Source organism: Ipomoea nil, unplaced genomic scaffold (assembly GCF_001879475.1).
Source record: "Ipomoea nil cultivar Tokyo-kokei standard unplaced genomic scaffold, Asagao_1.1 scaffold2926, whole genome shotgun sequence".
Lineage (NCBI taxonomy): Eukaryota > Viridiplantae > Streptophyta > Magnoliopsida > Solanales > Convolvulaceae > Ipomoea > Ipomoea nil.
This window is the reverse complement of record NW_017619354.1, coordinates 2,995,935-3,017,589: the sequence shown is the minus strand read 5'-3', so window position 1 is coordinate 3,017,589 and position 21,655 is coordinate 2,995,935. Positions and strand designations below refer to the sequence as shown.

Sequence of the window (21,655 nt, the reverse complement as noted above, 5' to 3'; positions counted from 1 at the left end):
AATACAATACAAGTAAAATTTTCTATCTTATAATTTTCGATTCAAAAAAATAATAATAACAATTAGGACCTGTTTATTTTAAATTTTTATTTTCTATTTTTTGTTTTCTAATTTCTAAAATTTAACTTTTTGGGATTATTAATTTTATGAAAATAACACAAGTTTAAAATTTTAAGTAATTTTCTTTACTGGATATTTAAAATATTTTCATATATATATATTGAGCAAAATATATAATTTTTTTTAAAAGTATAGTACACGTGAAATTTTAATATCTAACGCCCATACTAAATTTATATCCAGATATAACATACTAAAAATATTCAAACCAATAACTTATCGCGTTCATTCAAAATTATAAAAATTAGACACCACCAAGCTAGGTATGTTGTAATGAATCAAGTGATGATGTCCAAAATGGAGCATATTGTCCATTTTATAAGACGTGGACCCCTTTATCTTGCTATAAGCAGCAGTTATACCATGGACCCCGGTCCACCTTGCAAGGTAGACCCAGGTCTAATATACACAATTTACCTATCGAATGTTCACAAATTGAATTGTGAACATTTAGATCCACGTCTACAAAATAATTTGCATGTTGTAATGTGTGTGGGTCTCATTCACCCTTCAATCCATCCACCCACGTGTCCAAACCTCTATGCACATGCCCACACCTCCATTACCTACCTCACATGTTACTTCCTACCCCACCCCCCACCCCCACATCACCCATTTACACCCTAGCATAGGGGCGACGCAGGTGTGATGGGAGGGGGGAGCGGGGGCACTCGGGTTCATTGCGGGCGTGTAGTGGCCCTAGTGAGTCCGGAAGACCACCCTTGTCAACTGATTAGGGCCAGTCATGACACCCATGGGTCTACCTACCCCATCCAACCCCAACATTCCTCTCCCCCCTCCTTATGGACTTACCATCCTTCTAAGCCCAGTATGGTCATAACATCCTCGGTCAAAGCGTCTATGAGGTCCTTGTACTGTAGTGTTTTGTTCAATTTAGTCATTCTACCTTAATTTTGTTCAATTTAATCCCTATACTTTTAAAAGTGAAACAATTAAGGACAATAGCTGATGTGGCGCTAACATTATATCTGTCACGTCATCATACTTACAAGCCAACTCATATATTATTTTATAAATATTTAAAATTATTATTTTTATCACCAATATATTACATTAATAGGTCCAAAATAAATACATAAATATAAGTTATTGTCCTTAATTGTTTCACTTTTAAAAGTACAGAGACTAAATTGAACAAAATTTAAGTAAAAGGACTAAATTGAATAAAACACTATAATATAGGGATCTCATAAGTACTTTGACCTAATATCCTCTTGTGCTTACATACTCTCCTCCTTCCAAGCCCAACATCACCCATTTTCCTAGTGGGCTCCTACACCTTTCCTTCCAATCTAAATAGTCTTAGGGCTTAGGCCCCATGACTCCATCATATGTGTGTGTTTTGTTGTTTATAAACTTTTAATTAATATTTACATTTTATTTTATAATATATGTATACTGCATTTTACTTATATATTTCAATAGTAATATAATTTATATTTTTAATCATAATATTACTAATTTATTGTATATAAACCTATACAATTTTCTAAATATATAGTTTATAACATTGTATATAAACGGTATATGCTTTAATACATAGTTCATATAATTTTTACAAAGTTTATTTTAATTATATAACTATATTAATATTTATATTATAAATCGTATTAATTAATGTAGGTTAACATAATATGATTTTATATATATATATATATATATATATATATATATATATATATAATATAAACATATAATATTTATAAACAAAAAAAAAAAATTGCAATGATCTATATAGGAATTATTCTCAATTTTGGTTTACGAGTTTTAGATCATTCTTAATTGCAGTTTGTAACTATAAATTTTGTTATAAGTATAAGCGTAAGACTTATTTAACTTTTATTAATTTGGTCCTTTTGTTCCAATCAATATCCAGATCTCACCCAAAAGAAGCTCACACATGGCATGTTATTCTTTTGAATATAAATTTGTGAACCCACTTATCTACTAGGTAGAGGTAGAAAGTATAGAACAGATACTACCTTATAATAGAGTTAATAATGTTCAAAAAAATAGAAAGACTACCATAAAAAGACCAAATTAGCCATTGATGAGCTCGATCAACTATTCGTCCAGAAACTCAATATTGATTTTACAACTATTATTATTATTAAGAAGATACCCATAAAAAAATCAATAAATCATTGAAATGCCAATTTATTAGAAAATGTTGTTGGGCCTTCGAGTAAAAGAACTATGATAACGTTGGATGGTGAAATTGGGCAAATTACGGTCCACACAGTTGTGTGCACCACAGTCGAAAATAACGTCGTGAATATTATGAGTAAAAATAATGTACATTATGATTTAGAATAATGTATATTATGTTTTAGAATAATGTACATTACGTCTTAGAATAATATACATTACGTGTTAGAAGAATGAAACATTTGGGACAATATAATATACATTATGTTTTAAAATAATGTACATTATGCTTTAGAATAATGTACACTATATTTTAGAATAATGTACATTATAAGTTATAAAAATATATATTGCAGTTGGGCATGCGAAAAAATAAAATTAAACAAAATGACCTCGTTGGTGAAATTGAGTTGGAAATTAATTGAGCTTGTTGTCTCCTTTTTTGGATTATGATGTCATTGCTGACACAGTTAAGTTCTTCTTTCCCATGAAAATTTTAGAAGAGGTTAATTTTTCATCTATGTAGTTCTAGAGCTTTAGCTTTGCGCAACAATCCAATTTATTATCAAGAACAGATAGCTAAAACCATGTATTATTTAAAGGGAGACAGGTGTATGGACAAATGTATCCTTAAAAGTATAGCATGTGATAGATATATGAGTTTTTTCGATGAAATTTTGACATTGATTTAGTTGGAAGAATCTACATTGATAAAATTTAATAGTCTTACACTTAAATTAAAAAAAAAAAAATTATAATCAATGACTACAACGGAGAATGAACTAAAACTTGTGGAATTAAATTTGAAATTAATTTTTGTATATACAATAAAAATAACAAGTATTGGTAGCATGATTGGATTTGATTAAGATGTCTTATTTATAAAGTTAAAGGTATCAAATTTCGAGGGAGGTCATGCTAAGATTGGTATAGAATTAGGAGACTTGAGTGAAAGTAAGAGGAAGTATTGCAACGCGAAGGGACCTCTTGTCATTAGTACAAGAAGATGATATAAAACTAAAGTTGAGTAAGGTTCCGTTTAAAAATACGGAAAATGTTTTATGTAAAATAATTTTTTTTAAAAATATCTTATTTTTTAGTGTTTGGTTGGAAGTGATAAAATGATTTTTTTTTTTTTTTTTAATTTGGTTGCATGTCAAAAATTTGTATTTTTTTGTTTGGTTAATTTTTTATAAACATGAAGTGTGTGTGATCGCGTACAAATGAGAACGTGCGTCTAGGAGAAAATTCAGAACGCATGACATTTAATTACGTGTTTATATCTAACAGATGAAAAACACTGATTTTAAAAAAAAAACACAGTGACATTTTCGTAAATAATTAAACATCGAAGTGCAAGTAAAATGTATTACTGGTACAAGTAAAATTTACACTGAGCATCAATACTAAATGCACCTAACATTATAACTAGTTGCATCTAACATTATAATTAGTTGCACCTAGGTACAAGAATGTTTGCACTTGTAAGTGATTTTACTTGCAAAGATGCACCAGCTACTTGCACTTATAACACATTTATTGCACCAAAGTTTGAGTTATTTACGAAAATGTCACCGCGTCGTTTTTTTTAAATTACATCTGATTCGTTGATCTGGGCATGTGGACAGCTGTAAATGGTTCTTATTTCTCTCATGGGCGCTTGTTCTCATTAGAGTATGGTGTGTGTGTGTGTGTGTGTGTATTAATTTTAAAATATATAGGATGAACTACCAATTGAGATCGATCTTAGGGTTTAAATCTCTTTATTCATGCTCAAATTGGGATCTTAAGTTGAAAATGATGAAAATACCAATCGTTATACCCTGCACCACGGCGCACATTGCACTGTGCACCGCGCGCCTCCCAAAACGAAGTCGTTTTGGGAGGCGTTGTAGAGAGTTGACATGATTATGTGTATTTGTTTATACAATTATGTGTATTTTTTTATACAATTATGTGAAACGACGTCGTTTTGCATCAAGGCACACAATGCAATGCACGCCCTGGTGCACGATATAAATTGCCTGAAAATACCCTTAAAATTTTTAGATTTCGGCATGTCTTAAACGGAGGGATTACCAGCGTGATGAATTTTGGTATTAAAACAATAGGCGTGGATGAAAATTGGTACTAAAATAATAGTCATGGATGAAAATTGGTAGGAATTAAACATGTTGACCAAAACTATCATTTCGCTAATACTCGTGGGACTAAAATTGGTATTTGCTCAATTTTTATATTTAACGATGTTATTTAAGAGTAGAAACAATTAAGTTTGAAGAAACTAAGGACTTTGTGGTCTACTGGTACCAAGTTGCTCCCCTGTGTGTGAGGTGATGGGTTTGAGCTTAGGTGGAGATGATTATGGCGATATATTTGATATCTAATGTAGTAGCTAAAATCAACATTTTGGTCCTTCAATTGTTTCCCAATTGTCAAGTAGTCTCTAGTTTCCAATTTAATCATCGAATTGTTTAAAAATTCGTCAATTAAACTGTTTTAGGGACCAAATTGACAAAATTTTAAAATGTAAAAATTACCATTTTGGTCCCTAAAAGGGTTTAATTGACAAAATTTTAAACAGTTCGAGAATGAAATTAGTTGAAATTGAAAATTAGGCACTACATTAACAGGTGGAAAACAATTGAGCAACCAAAATGTTGATTAACTCTAAATTTAATTACACTTACACAATTCTTTATTCTCGTTAAAACTTACCATTATTAACTTTTATATATATATATATATATATATATATATATATATATATATATATATTTGGTAACATAGTTAGCTTATCAGACAATTAGCTTATTTGACCACTATTAGTTGTTTGACCTAGTTAAATAACCAATATAAGTGTTTAATTAATTAATTTTTTGTAATAGTTTATCGCTCTAAAACGCTAAAATTCGAAAAGCTACTCAAAGCTATTTTTTTTGATAATTTCATTTTGCATGTAATCAGCTATCATCTAACAGTTAATTTACCAAACATTTTCTACCATCAGTTAATACTATCAACTAGTCAAACTCATTAACTCAATCAGCTAACATTTATTACAAACACCCATAGGCATGTACTATTGTACTAATATTAAGTGAAAAAATTATGTGAGTAATAAACACTATATACCAAACTCCATTCCAGTTTTTATTTGTTCAGAAATATGTCCCTCACCACACCAATAATTGCCATCTTACCAACCTCGAATCAACCGTTGGATTGGGCAACTCAAGGAGCATCAACGGTGTAGAAAACGTAGGAGGGAAACAACTACAGCCTTTAGATCTCTCCTCTTCCTCGTATAAAATTGGTCAGTAAGGTTCTCAGTCTCTCTCACACTTCTAAAACTGTAACACTCCACTTCCCATTTCTCTCTCTCAAACCCCCGATTGATCATCAGATTGCTTCCTATTTTCTGAAGGTAATTTTCCCACCTTGCATTGGAGTTTATGTTCGTACGTGCCTATAATCCGTGTTTGAACTTACTGTTTGTTGGGCTAATTTTTAATCAAGTTTTGAACAATTCAATGTCTATTCTGAGTTTACTTTTGATTGTGGGTTTGAATTTTACATGATTCTATATGGAGGATGTATAAAGTTATGATCTTTTTACTTCTTGAAGATTGTAATTAATCGGAGACAAAATGTACTAGTATTTTCTATAGACTCTACATGATTCTCATCAGGTTCTGTAAAGTTTATTCTGTTTGGTGATCGTTGATTTGTCTGTTTTATAGTGCAATGTTGTCCATACATTCGTTATTTTCTAGATTAGTTTGGTAGTGTAGTGATGAGATTGGATTGTGAATGTCAGAGGAATCATGAGAGAAATCCTTCACGTTCAAGGTGGACAGTGTGGAAATCAGATTGGATCCAAGTTCTGGGAAGTTGTCTGTGATGAGCACGGCATAGATCCGACTGGGCGATATGTTGGAACCTCTGATTTGCAATTGGAGCGTGTGAATGTGTATTACAATGAGGCATCCTGTGGACGATTTGTTCCTCGTGCTGTGCTCATGGATCTTGAGCCCGGCACGATGGACAGCGTTAGGACGGGTCCTTATGGCCAGATCTTTAGGCCTGATAACTTTGTGTTTGGTCAGTCTGGTGCTGGAAACAACTGGGCCAAAGGGCACTATACCGAAGGTGCAGAGCTTATTGACTCGGTTCTTGATGTTGTGAGGAAGGAAGCTGAGAACTCTGACTGCCTTCAAGGTAATTTATGCATGTCCTTTATCTTTAACCTCATGATTTGTCTTTAGCTCTAATATAATGGCTTTCTTTTGTTCACAATATACAGGTTTCCAGGTTTGCCACTCCCTCGGTGGTGGAACAGGTTCGGGTATGGGTACCCTGCTGATCTCGAAGATCAGAGAGGAATACCCTGATAGAATGATGCTCACGTTCTCTGTGTTCCCATCACCAAAGGTGTCGGATACCGTGGTTGAGCCATATAATGCCACACTTTCTGTGCATCAGCTCGTGGAGAATGCAGATGAGTGCATGGTGCTAGACAATGAAGCACTGTATGATATATGTTTCAGGACGCTGAAACTAACCACTCCCAGCTGTGAGTATATATTTTGCGAAACTTTGAGTATCTATCAATAGGTTGCCTTAAGATGTTTGTCAAACTTTTAGGACCCTTGTGTTTGGTGTTAACTTTTGTATCTCTCAGTTGGTGATTTGAACCACTTGATTTCTGCAACGATGAGTGGGGTGACATGCTGCCTCCGGTTCCCTGGCCAGCTTAACTCTGATCTTAGAAAGCTTGCTGTGAACCTGATCCCCTTCCCGCGTTTACACTTCTTCATGGTGGGGTTTGCTCCGCTCACCTCACGTGGATCTCAGCAATACCGAGCCCTTACAGTCCCTGAGCTAACTCAACAAATGTGGGATTCCAAGAACATGATGTGCGCTGCTGATCCACGGCATGGGCGCTATCTCACAGCTTCAGCCATGTTCAGGGGCAAAATGAGCACCAAGGAAGTGGATGAACAGATGATCAACGTGCAAAACAAGAATTCGTCCTACTTTGTGGAGTGGATTCCAAACAACGTGAAGTCAAGCGTGTGCGATATCCCACCTAGGGGGCTGTCAATGTCATCCACCTTCGTCGGGAACTCCACACCCATTCAGGAGATGTTCAGGAGAGTGAGCGAGCAGTTCACTGCCATGTTCAGGCGAAAGGCTTTCTTGCATTGGTACACCGGAGAAGGAATGGACGAGATGGAGTTCACAGAAGCTGAGAGCAACATGAACGACCTGGTTTCCGAGTACCAGCAGTACCAGGATGCCACTGCTGATGATGAAGGCGAGTACGAGGAAGAAGAAGAGGGGGTATTGGAGCATGATGACTAGAAGGACAAGTTATGCCATTTCATATAGCTATTTGGTGTGTCTTGAATCTTGATCTGAGCCTGAAGACTCTGTTCGTTTGTGTATGTTACAGTTGTTTGGTTCGGGGTGTGAGTAAGAAGTTGTTCATGTAATTCACTTTGAGATTGAGATTGCAATAAATTAGGTGTCCATTGCCAACCCGGCAATGTGCCTTGTTATAATTTCCATCTCCTACTCCAAGTACCAACTTTTCTTATTTGTTGAGATTTGAGAACACAAAAGGCCCATACCCCAACATCATGTCAAATTAATCTAAAAGTGATGTGTTGATCAAAGAAAGATAGAAAAAAGCTAACTCAAGCACATGCATCTTTCATTTTCTTGCAAACAACAGCTAAAGAACGTAGGAATAAGGCTACAAAAGCTTGATGGACAGGAAAGTTAAAGAGAAAAAAATTAAGAGCAGGAGGGGACAGCAAATGTTAATCGACAGTACAAACACTTGTGTTCTTTAAAAAGGTAGAGTAGCATGAAATGCTCAAATTGATACCTAATCCTTTAAATAAACACCACAACATGTGGAGGGTAAGCAGCAAAACAATGTCGTTCGTTCTACCCTCTGCCACCCCTGCCTCTAAAACCACCACGCCCACCCCGTGGTGGTCCTCTGCCACGTGGAGCACCTCTTCCACGGAAACCACCTCCACCAAAACCGCGTCCCCCTCTCCCGCCGCCTCTACCACCTCCACGGAAACCACCTCTACCAGCTTGTGCTTGTCCCCTGCAAAAAGATATTGCAGATTCAAATCAGTCTAGAGCAATGTAGAAACTGGAACACAACAAATGACAAAGTTGATAATGGAGAATGTATTTAGAGTAGCCAAGGTCATGATTCTCGAATTACTTAAATTTAATAAACTACTCTGAACACAAAATGACATTTCAAAGAAATAAGAGTAATCAATTGAAGCTTCGTTTGGAGGAATGAATTCTTAAAATAACGATACATTAATCAATTCTATAATGCATAGGTACCTCAAGGACATTCATGTCTAAGTTCTAGAGTATCTATATATCCAATCTATTGTGAAAATAATACAATTATCAAGTAGAAAGTAAAAGGTTCATGATTCACACAATTATACAAATAAACAATGATCTCCACAGATAGTTCCACATACATTAGATGAAAGAAAATTTTAAATGCATAGTATATTAATATTGACATTGCTGAAAGAGCTGTGAATACAAGACATAACAATTGCCTAGGAGTAATTAGTGCACAAAAGACATTTATTCCCTGTATCAAATTATGAGTGTTGGCTTGATGGCAAAGACATAACAAATCTGACAAGAACAATAACTATATAAAACAGCAACCTCAGCTGGAAAGAATAGAAACAGGGAAAGAAAACAAACTTGGGTTGTGGAAGGAATCTGGAGAGAGGTAAAAGCTTAGCGGGGTCTATGAAGAACTTATCGCCAGCAGCATAAGATGTTGCGACAATCCCTTCCGACATTTTAATCGAGAAGAACTACAGAAACAAGAAAAATCCCATAAAGTTATATAATTAACCTACGAATGAAGAAAAAACCCAAACAAAAGAGGAGCTTTACTCACCGACTCATTAATGGGGCCGAAAATTTCGTCAACTTTACCAATCTGAGTTTTGTTTTGCAGGTAAATGGGAGCATTGAAATACGGAATCTTCTCGTTCGTGAGTTTCGTCACTGCATCTCCTTCGCAAGCGTGCACAAATGTAGAAATCTCTGCATAAAAAAAAGATAAAAATAAAAATAAACCAGCGTTAATTCATACATTCGAGCACAGATATACGCGCGTGTGCTTCTGTAGGAGCAATGGGGGGAAGAAGAGCGAACCAACGACTTCAGCAGGAGGGCCTTCGTCACGTGGAGGACCGCGACCGCCAAAGCCTCGGCCTCCTCCTCTGCCGCCCCTAAATCCGCCGCCGCCGTCCCTGCCGCCTCTAAATCCGCCGCCACGCCCTCTCGGTGGTCTCATGCTTCAGCAATCGCAGCAAGCGTGGAAGTGGCACTCAGTGTATGTGTCTAGGGATGCTCCGTTCTCCAATTCCAGTTAAAAGGGTTTAGGGTTTATGCTATTGCAGAAACATTCTGGGCTTCTTGGGCCACATTGTTATGATATATAAGACTTATTGGGCCTGATACTTCTTATATATAATTCTTGTTGGGTTCATCTATTATTTCTTTTTGGCACCAGGACGCACAATGCATTGTGTATCCTGATCCAAAACGACTTCGTTTATATAAGTTAGTGGAGAGTTGATGTTACGGCGTGATGGATACCGTTTCGTCTGTCCAATCCCGTTACAGTTTTATTTTTTTTTTTTTTTGTGTTTATGTGTATTATGTTATGAGTTTATGTAGATTATGTATTATGTTAGGAGTTTATACCCAAAAAAACAAAAAAAAGAATGATAAGAATTAGGGCTTTGTGTGTACATTTAGGGTGTGTTTAGTTCGCATATGGAAATTGGAATCGGAATGAAAATCAAATACTTGGTGATGATAATCGGTTTTGGTGAAAGTATTTTGCATGTTTGAATTGGAATGATTACCAATATTACTGTTTGGTTATGTATGATCCTATAATGGGAATAAAGGTTTTAAAAATGCATGAACAAAAAATCAAGACAATTTATTCTAATATAAAGACAACCAAAACACCAATATGAACCAAAAAACAAAAAGAGACAAAAATCTAAAAGCATTAATCCAAACTTAAAATTCAAATTACCAATTACCAATATATATATATATATATATATATATATATATATATATATATATATATATATATATATATATATATATATATACAATCATTATGCTATGGACCCGTGTCCAGCATGCATGCTGGACACGGTAACAGTGCCGTTAGGCACCGTTCTCTTACACTTTAAAAAAAAAAAAAAATCAAACCACTTTGTTATAGGAGTATATGTTCATAATTTAATCACTATATGTTCATAATTGTAAGTTCATAATGTCAGAGCTCTGTGTTCATAATTTCATAACTTACATTCATAATTCCATAACTGCACATTCATAATTGCATAACTGTACATTCATAATTCCATAACTGTACATTCATAATGCCACAAACGAATAACGCCGTTAACGGCGAGACAAAATCCAAAAAAAAAATTGTAACTGAAAAACTGCATTTTCCCTTAAAACGATATCGTTTTGGATTCGTGTCCACAATGAGTCCATAACATAATTTGCCATATATATATATATGCCAACTAAATAGGCCTAAACTAACTTGGTCTCTTTACTAAATAGGCTAGGTATGCCCAAACTTGATCAAGTCGTAAGGCCCTTGATAGGGGCCTTGCGTATTTCGACCCTTATTTACTTGTTTACCTGCTTATTTGTAGCCCAAAAGTGATCTCTTAGAATCAATGTCTTTAAGCCTTCTATTCATATTACTAGTTTTTTACGCGCATTGCACAATTAGGATAATGGCCAATGTTTTTTTTTTTTTTTTTTTTAAATAAGAACTTTAAAGTATATCAAGTCAAGATTATATTGAAATTGTTCATGCATAGATAATTGAATGTTGAATTTACATATTTAAATAGATAATTCCAAGTTTACAAATGCAAAATAATATAGTCAAGATTGATTATAATTGTCAATAAAACAATTGTATAGGTATGGTTGAAACCAAATACGAGACATAACGGAGATCAAATAGGATAGGTAGGCCCAAACTTATCAAGTCGTAAGCCCCTTGATAGGGCCCTTGCATATTTCGACCCTTATTTACTTGTTTACCTGTTTATTTGTAGCCTAAAAATGATCTCTTAGAACTAATGTCTTTAAGCTTTTTATTAATATTATTATTTCAATACTATTAAGATCAACATTGATGGCAATGTATGCCCACAAAATGATGTGGCTGGCTGTGCAGGCATCGCAAGGGACAACTCCGAAAATTGGATCGGAGGTTTCACCAGCAATATCGGATCATGCTCGCCGTTGATGGCTGAAGCATGGGCTGCCCTAAGAGGAATCCAGCTTGCTAAATCCCTTAACCTCCAACACGTCATTTTTGAGAGCGATTCCAAGACCATAGTCGAAGGCATCACCTCAGACCCAATGGTGAACTCCTCGGTACATAACCTTTTGGCAGCATGCAGACGGAAATTACAAAGTATTAGAGATTGGAGGATTGCTTGGATAGCTCGGGACAAAATGGCGCAACAGATGCCCTAGCTAGGATTGCAACTGCCCGTCCTCGCGGTGTTTACCTTCTTTCTCACCCACTAGCTGAGATCATTTCGTTCTTAGAATTTGATTGTGGCTCTTTTCCTCTTTGGCACTTTTCTGTTTCATGAACTGAACTTTGTATCTTTGCTATTTTCATTAATATACGGGTATCACCCTCCTTTCTTTTAAAAAAATACTATTCGTCGTTCATTACTATATCTTTCGAGCTACCCAATTTTATGATCCACCTGATTTAATAAAATCATCACATATAAAAGTGGTTAGTCTTTAGTATGCATATTTAGTAAAACTCTCACAATATATTTATTGTAGGACCAAAATGGACAAAAAAAAAAAAAAAAAAAGTGGCCCACCTTTCATTTTAATCAATAAAAAAATATCACCTTAGGAAAAAAAAATTATTTTAAGGAGACCATATAATAAGGTAAATTATGGTCCACACAATTGGATAAACCATGAATATCAGGTACATTTTAAATATATTAAAAGTACATTATTTTGTACTAAAGGTACATTATTTTGTACTGAAAGTACATTATATAAAATAATGTACTCTTAGTATATTAAAAATATACTTTCAAAAAATGTACCTTACATACATGAATAATGTACCTTAGTATATTGAAAATGTATTTTTTATTTATTGTACACACAATTGTGTGGATCATAGTCCATGCAATAATGATTGATATAGTAATGTCTAGTGGGTTTTGCAGTGACGGGCTACCCACATGGTTCAACATTAATATAGGTTGTGTCATGCCAATCCACATTAAAACATGACTTGTACCAATAGTTATGTTGTGCAACAATGTGCACCATGCATGGTGCACACGGTTGTAAAACGACGTCGTTTTGACTAAAAATGCGCGTCCCATTTTTTTTAAAAAAAATCAGTTTCGATTCTCATCAACAACATTATGTTGTTCATTCGTTGTGAATTTTTAGTTCATTCATTGTGGATATTTAGTTCATTCATTCTGAATTTTGTGTTATTTATTCACTGTGGATATATAGTTATGAATTTGTGGATATATAATTCAAATTATGCACATAAAAATGTTATTGCCGAAAATGGAACCTGAATTTTTTTTTTTTTAAATGGGACACACGTTTTTAGTCAAAACAACGTCGTTTTTGCAACCGTGTGCACCATGCGGTTGCGCGGACTTGCACAGTTAGTTGCACTGGCATAGTCCACATTCGAAGAATGTCAGCCCAACCTAGTTTACTTTAATTTATATAATAATAATAATAAAAAAAAGGAGTAATAATTTTAAAAAATTTGTTTAAGTCCATAAATTATAATTTATAGTTTTAAAATTAAAATTATAAAATTGTAATTTCATTATATATTTATATAATTGATAAAATGTATATCACTTGTAGATTTATAAAGTTAAAATATATACTTTATAAACTACAACCTTATAAATTTGAAAATTAAAATTAGTACACATTACAATGAATAAATTTAAACTATTATATAAAAATTCTTATAATTCACTAATATAAATGTGATACTCTTTATAAGAGGTTTTGCAATTTTTTTAGTATATAAAGTAAATTTAAACCATTGCATTCTTATCTTTTAAATTTAAAATAAAAAATATAAAAACATATATGCACATAGCCTAGATTACATTGGTGGTGGTCTTATACCGTGGAGTTGTTATACCATAGACCAGGGCCCACCTTGCAAGCTAAATATTGTTCATAAATGACATATAAAATGTGTATTTTTAATATTAGAATTGTGAACTTCTATAATATAAATTATGTTTCTAAGTCAAAACACATGAAATTTGTGAATATAATACAAAATCATCAAATCCTAATATTTTAATATTGTGTGACTGGAGTATTTGAAAAGAACTTGTGAATACAAAACAAGGTGATCAATTTACATATATATTAATATTGTGTCAATTTGTAAATTTTTAAAAGGTAAATTGTTAATACTTAGACGCGAGTCCAGCTCGCAAGGTGGACCAGGGTCCGTATACTGTCATTTCTAAGCAAATATAGTAATACTAATAGGTTAGTAACAATATTATTCTGTCATTAAAAGAATACCAAATTTGTTTACGTTTTACTATTTTAGGCTTTCAAATATCATTTTGGAAACCATGTAAAATGATTATTAGGTTAGTAATATTATTACTTTATTAGGTTGGCATCCAAAAGACAACCAAATATAGTTACAATTTTAGACTGTCGGATACCATATTTGGGAATCATGTAATAATTAGGTTAGTAACCTTATTAGGCTGTCACATTTTTTCCAATTTAATTATATACTTAAAAGGCTTTCAGGAAATATTAATAATCAGAGCATTACCTTATTGGGCATATATGGTACCAGTGTAATTATTAGTTAATTTAACTTCATTAGGAAAATATTGTATTTTTACAAATTTCATAAATAATATCCGTTATAAATATCAATACATGGTACGGAGCATGTATTTATTTTTGAGCCAAAATAATAATTAATATAAGAATATTTATTATTTTAAAAATTATATTTTGATATTAGTAAATTATACTGTCCTGGAGGGGTAGCATAAAACCGGCAAACTATATTTGGATCAATGTTGACGTGTTATGATTGATTCAAGTACATAAAAATAATATTGTAGGTATATAAAAAAAATTAAATACATGAAAATGATACCAATAATAGTGAATTTTTTTATCTGCAATAGTATTTTTATGGATTAAATTTATGTACATAAAGTAATGATTAAAAAAAATAAAAATATAGTATAAAACATAAATATTTTCCTTATATGGATAAAATATAAATATTTTCCTTATATAGACCATTAATTATTTTACACATACTACAAAACATATTCTTAATTTGATAGTATTATTGTAAAAAGTTTAATATTCAGTAATATTATATTATAATATTAAATCTATGGAGAAAAATATAAATTATTTCCTTATCGAGCACATTAAATATTTTCCATACTAGAAAATACAATCTTAATTTTTTTTAGTATTATAGTAATTTTTTTTAATACTCAATCATTCATTTTGACCCTTCTCTCTCTCTCTCCGCTGAGTGCAGCTTGTAGTCTTGTACTGTATTCTATTCTCCGGAGAGAGACAGAGAATGTATATCTTACATATATTCTTCGCCCGGAATTCCTTTTTAATAATGTCTTTTTCTGGATTACTCATTGATTCTCAGGGACTCACCATCACAGATTTTCTTACTAAAACTTTGGTTGAATTTCATTTATTTTTTTTTTCCCCCTTTTTGGTTTGATTTCCCGAAAACTTTTTTCTTGCTTTTCAGAGCTAAAGTGTGTGTGTTTCATTAGATACTAATTGGTTGTTTTCAATTCTGGGTATCGCTACAAGCAAGAAATTAAAAGGTTGAATTTTGATATCTGGGTAGTACTAAACAGTAGAGTTTGTTTTTTGTCGAGTATAGCTTCTTAAAATGGAAAACAACAATTATGACCGTATTGATGAATGGAGGAAATATTTTAAGGGTGCGAATGTGGATATATTCGTGGTGATTAAACATGCTATTATGGTGGCCGCCCTGGACTATCCCAACGAGTTAAGAGAGAATAGATGTTCCATTACTGAATGGGCTTTTAATTCTAGAGTGACCTGGTGTTTCGGCTGCGACAGCGTCGAGTTGGCTGTGCCATATGCTTATGTTCAAGAGGTGGAAGCCAGGTGCCGCCGGGACAATAATCCGGTAGTTAATCAGGAAATGGAGACCGGTAAGAGTAACGTCGGCGACAAGATGACGGAGAACGGTAAGAGTAACGACGAGATTGATGAAGAGTGTCTGGCTGTCGTGGAGGTCATGAGGATCAAGGACATTCTCGATAACCATGGCCAAGAGGTTTAATTTATTCTCGGACATTAAAGTCATTACTTTTAATGTTTTCTTGGATGGTTTTAATCAGTGTTTCCTTTTCTGTCATGCAGTCTGAGGCCGTGGTGATTGATTCCCTAAAAAAGCTTCAATCAATGACTTTGTCTATCGAGACTCTAAAGGTTTGATTTTTTTTATTTTTTTTTCCTTAGAATAGAATCCTTTTCTTTAACCTTGTTGGATATATATGTTAGTTTATTAGTGAGGGTAAATTTTTTGCTTGTGTTTCAGGTGACAGATATTGAAAAGTCTGTGAGTCCTCTGGAAAAGCGGGAATCCAAAGAGATTAAGCAGCTAGTCCGGGCATTGATTCAGTAAGGAACTCTCCATCTGCTTAGCTTATTACTCTTACATTGCATGCATGCCAACTTATCATGAACATCACCGTACCGTTGTGGTCTGTCTGATATATATGGATTTTGATTCCTTTTTTGCGTAACTAATTAAAACTGTTTTTGGTGGTACGGGTTCTAATCATTGTCATTTGCCTAATCAGAGAGTGTTAAGAATATATATGGCATGTATTGTTAATATAATGATTCCTGGGCATGCATCTTTCTATCTGTAAAAGAGTTAATATCATCCGAGTATAGTGGTTTTGTCACATTTAGTACAAAACTTTCAAATTGACCATCTATGATCCTTTAACTTTCAAATTTAACGATTCGTGATCCTAGTTAATCACCTATGGTCTTTCAACTATTAAATTTTAACCAACCATGGTCCTTTCATGAGGACCACGACTGGTTAAATTTCGAAACTTGAGGACAATGATTGGTTATTATCTTGGACCACAAATGATTAAATTTGAAAGTCCAAAGACCACAAATAGTAAATTTGAAAGTTTAGGATTAAACTAGGCAAAACTACTATACTCAAAGGACCTGGTATTAACTCATGTGTAAAATGATTTCAAACCTATTACATAAAGATCATTATTAAATGTTTTTCAATAACACCATGAATTGCAGGGATTGGAAGGTCAAGGTAGATGAATGGGTCCAGGTTATAGAAGCTGCTGCAGCTATATATGGTAGTTGATTAGCCGTTTTTTTTTTTAACGTGTTTTAATTAGACATTGATCTTGTTACGTTGTATTTAAAGGTACAGAATGCACTCCCGAGCCTGCGAAAGCACCACTAGTTGAAGAAGAAGAAGGGCTTGCATCTCCGCCCATGGATGTGGGAGATTTCCTTACTATTAGTGCAATGGAGCTGTCTAAGGTATCCATTTAGCTAGGCTTCTTCGAATATCCATTCTTCAGATTATGCTTTGAGATTGACTAGTTTTGTTTTGCTCTGGAAGTTCTTCGACGACATGGAAGAACATGGAAGTAAGTTAAATATATATGTGTCCTTATGCTTTAGAGTTAAACTTTTGGTTCTTTATATGAATTCACCAGTAGGATCGAGGGGAGATCTTTAATTTGTTGTTCTGATCTGATGGGGATTTGTGTTAGATTTTCAAATCAGCGGGGAATTCAATGAGACCCAAAACGTTCCCATCAGGCAACAACAAACTGTTCCAGAATGCTCAAATGCTGCTCCTCAACTTCAACACAGCCATACTGATAAACCAAAGGAAGAAGAAGCTGTGATGAAGAACAACACAATAATGGCTGCTCCTCACCAGAGGTATACTGATCAGCCACCAAAGGCACAAGAGCCTGTGCTGAAGAACCCAATAATGGCTGCTCCTCAAGACAGCCATACTGAGAAGCCAAAGGAGCAAGAAGCTATAATGAAGAAGCCAAAAATGGCTGCTCCTCAACGCAGGCGTACTGACCAACAGAAGGAACAACGAACTGTGAGGAAGAAGCCAATAATGGCTGCTCCTCAAAATCGGCTTACTAAGCAACCAAAGGAGCAAGAAGCCGTAGTAAGGAAAGTGTCAAATGCGGCTGCTCAAGACTGGTATACTAAGCAGCAGTCAAAGAAACAAGAAGCTCTAGCGAAAAACCCATCAAATGCTGCTGCTCAACACAGGTGTACTCAGCAACCAAAGGAACAAGGAGCTGTTTTGAAGAAGCCTTCAAATGCTGTTTCTCAAGACCGGTACACGCCGCAACCAAAGGAACAAGAAGCTAATGTATTGAAGAAACCTTCAAATGCTTCTGCTCAAGACTGGTTCACTCCACCACCAAAGGAACAAGAAGCTGATGTGAAGAAACCAGCATTTATCAGACCAAATAGGTCTTCTGCCAATATCTCTGGGCCAGGAAGACCGACAAAACCAACTGTGCAACATAAGGTCACTGGTAATGCTGGGGTGAAGTTCCAGTTGAGACCAGACAATAGGCATGCTGTTCCTCAGCAAAACGTAAGCTAGCTAGCTTCAAACTGGAGTTGCCTTATATTTAACAACATGTCTTGTTTGACTTATCATCTAACTTCTTTAATATCATTGCTTAGAAGTTGAACTGTCCAGAGGAGATCACAGTTCAAGAAAGAGTGGCACTGGCAAAAAGGAAAATTCAAGAACGTAACCAAGCCAGGGAAGATGGTTAGTTTCCACTATAAATTGTTGCATGCATGCATATTCTGAACTTCCCTAATGATGCATTGCACTTTGGAAGTTTTATTATCATCTGATGGTGATTCATAATTCCTTTTTAGCCAAGAAGCGGCGGATATCTCAATTTGGGGAGACCCATAACATCCCCAAGCAGAGTCTAGACCCTAAAACCCACAAGTGAAACCTGCAGGCAACTACAGGAAGCAAGGGACAAATGGGCGTTAGTGATTTCTGTATGTATATGCTAGACTTTGTCCCAATAGTGCAGCAACTTTCTTCTGTATTTGCAAGCAAGCCAATCTTGCGGAAGAGAAGTGATAACTCCTTACAGACATATTCAACAAAGATTGTCAGAGGAATCTTGTCTAGTTTAATTATCTCATACATACAATAGGCTGTTCCAAAATTTGAAGCAAAATATTTTGAAAACATCTTCATTATCTTAGTTCCCGTTTAGGTAGACTCTTATCTGAACTAAGGATGGAAATGGTAAATTGATATGAATTTCATTAATTTTACCCTTATTATTCAGTCCCATGCAGCTGGGCCGGGCCTTCTTGCTAATAAGGTTGTTACTATTGAACCAACTGAACCCGGTTCATGCATGGTTGTCTGCCTACCAGCTTCCCATGCACCCCACTTTCTATATATACCTGCTAGCTCGTAATGCTATTCAAGCTAAGGCTTACCAAACAGACAGCCACTAGAGTACAATTTCATTGAATCTCCTCCATATATATATTTCTGGTATTGTGTAACACCCTCATATCATCACTAAATAACCATCTCCATTGCAATTAATGTCTATCATCTAGCTAGTCTGCATAACCGGACCGGCTAAAAACATCAGCCAGACCATTTACAAGAAAGACGACGAAAAAATATGGAATAAAATGAAAAGAAGGCTCAGCTGCGCTGCATGGGGCTGAATAATAAGGGTAAAACTAATGAAGTTCATACCAATTTACCATTTCCCTCCTTAGTTTGGATAACAGTCTACCTAAATGGGAGCTAAGATAATGAAGATGTTTCCAAAATATTTTGCATCCAATTTTGGAGCAGTCTATTGTATGTATGAGATAATTAAACTAGACAAGATTCCTCTAACCATCTTTGTTGAATATGTTTGTAAGGAGTTATCACTTCTCTTCCGCAAGATTGGCTTGCTTGCAAATACGGAAGAAAGTTGCTGCATTATTGGGACAAAGTCTAGCATATACATACAGAAGTCACTGACGCCCATTTGTCCCTTGCTTGCTGTAGTTGCCTGCAGGTTTCACTTGTGGGTTTTTAGGGTCTAGACTCTGCTTGGGGGTGTTATGGGTCTCCACAGATTGAGATATCCACCGCTTCTTGGCTAAAGAATTGAAGAATTATGAAACACCATCAGATGATAATATATAAAACTTCCAAAGTGCAGTGCATCATGACGAATGCTTTAATTTAGTAGAAAAGTATAGAGAAGTTTAGGATATGCATGCATGCAGCAATTTATAGTGGAAACTAACCATCTTCCCTTGCTTGGTTACGTTCTTGAATTTTCCTTTTCGCCAATGCCACTCTTTCTTGAACTGTGATCTCATCTGAACAGTTCAACTTCTAACCAATGACATTAAAGAAGTTAGACGATAAGTCAAACAAGACATGTTAAATATAAGGCAACTCCAGTTTGAAGCTAGCTAGCTTACATTTTGCTGAGGAACAGCATGCCTATTGTCTGGTCTCAATTGGAACTTCACCCCAGCATTACCATTGACCTTATGTTGCACAGTTGGTTTTGTCAGTCTTCCTGGCCCAGAACCATTGGCAGAAGACCTATTTGGTCTGATGAATGCTGGTTTCTTCACATCAGCTTCTTGATCCTTTGGTGGCGGAGTAAACCAGTCTTGAGCAGAAGCATTTGAAGGTTTCTTCAATACGTGAGTTTCTTGTTCCTTTGGTTGCGGCGTGTACCAGTCTTGAGCAACAGCATTTGAAGGCTTCTTCAGAACAGCTCCTTGTTCCTTTGGTTGCTGAGTACACCTGTGTTGAGAAGCAGCATTTGATGGGTTTTTCGCTAGAGCTTCTTGTTTCTTTGGCTGCTGCTTAGTATACCAGTCTTGAGCCGCAGCATTTGACACTTTCCTTACTACAGCTTCTTGCTCCTTTGGTTGCTTAGTAAGCCGATTTTGAGGAGCAGGGCAGCCATTATTGGCTTCTTCATCACAGTTTGTTGTTCCTTTTGTTGGTCAGTATGTCTGCCTTGAGGAGCAGCCATTTTTGGCTTCTTCATTATAGCTTCTTGTTCCTTTGGCTTCTCAGTATGGCTGTCTTGAGGAGCAGCCATTATTGGGTTCTTCTTCATTACAGCTTCTTGTTCCTTTGGTTTATCAGTATGGCTGGTTTCTTCACTTCAGCTTCTTGTTCCTTTGGTTGCGGAGTGTACCCGTCTTGAGAACGAATTGCCAAGATGATGCAACAATTTAGTTCTACGCAAACTTCTATTCATTAATTGCGCAATCAAGACAAGGGATGACGTTGGTGTAGATGCTGAGCCACAATCTCACAGTGAAAAAACTACTTCTTCATACCCTTTTGCTAATTTACCGCGGTAAGTATTCCTTTATTAGTTAATCTTATAATTATTTATTAATAATATTTTATATGATTCTTAATTAAGAATTAGTGTAGTTAGTGCACGATGTCAATTGTTATTGGAAGATCACATTAAACATCCAGTGACATATGAAACAGCTTACATTGGTGGACAAGTTAACAGGATTGTACTAGACGCAAATCCAAGTGAAGGTGAGCGTAGATAAAGTTCTTGATCTAAGTGCAAATGTACCATTCCTCACCCGTAAGTTTCAACTTTTAGGTGATGCATTTCAACATTTTATTATTTTGCGAAAGAAGCTGATAGAGTTATGTACTCCGATGAGGTATGTACATTGCACGATAAATATTTTTATTTTAAAATAGTATGTTATTTACTTTTTTAAAAAAATAATAATTGTTAATTATATTAGAATTCACAGTTAAAAAGTAAAGACAAATTGACTTTTCGATCATCATGGATTTACTTTAGTTGATCCGAATTGTTTGAGTACTGTATGCAAAAAGGCATATATAGAATAGCTAGTAGTCTTGAAGACATCTTGTGATTCATATGCCTGTTGGTAGTATGGGTAACATTACTTATGAGTTGCAGATTGAGAGTGAAGAGATCGTGTGTTTCTTAAATATGGAGACCATCAATATTTCTCTTTTTCAGTTCTTTATAAGGTAATAAGTTCTTTAATATTGTTTGTTCATAATAGTTTTAATTTTATTTAACAT

The 21,655-nt window shown here is 34.8% G+C and overlaps 2 protein-coding genes across 3 annotated transcripts; one reads left to right on the top strand and one right to left on the bottom strand.

Annotated features, from left to right (window-relative positions):
* The first annotated feature begins 5,609 nt into the window (after positions 1-5,609).
* LOC109161875 (tubulin beta-1 chain-like) lies at positions 5,610-7,862 on the top strand. The gene is made up of 4 exons (XM_019310432.1): positions 5,610-5,716; positions 6,110-6,510; positions 6,596-6,865; positions 6,974-7,862. Exons 2-4 carry the CDS (start codon positions 6,117-6,119, stop codon positions 7,654-7,656), a joined length of 1,347 nt encoding a protein of 448 aa, XP_019165977.1. The 5' UTR covers positions 5,610-5,716; positions 6,110-6,116; the 3' UTR covers positions 7,657-7,862.
* A 126-nt stretch (positions 7,863-7,988) lies between these two features.
* Positions 7,989-9,768, bottom strand: LOC109161878 (putative H/ACA ribonucleoprotein complex subunit 1-like protein 1). Of its 2 annotated transcripts, XM_019310437.1 has the most exons (5): positions 9,517-9,768; positions 9,257-9,405; positions 9,055-9,170; positions 8,374-8,416; positions 7,989-8,337 (listed from the first exon to the last, which is right to left on the bottom strand). In XM_019310437.1, exons 1-5 carry the CDS (start codon positions 9,656-9,658, stop codon positions 8,248-8,250), a joined length of 540 nt encoding a protein of 179 aa, XP_019165982.1. In that variant the 5' UTR covers positions 9,659-9,768; the 3' UTR covers positions 7,989-8,247. The 2 variants fall into 2 exon arrangements, with proteins under 2 accessions (XP_019165982.1, XP_019165981.1); XM_019310436.1 differs by having other exon boundaries at positions 7,989-8,416; positions 9,517-9,767.
* Positions 9,769-21,655: the final 11,887 nt, after the last annotated feature.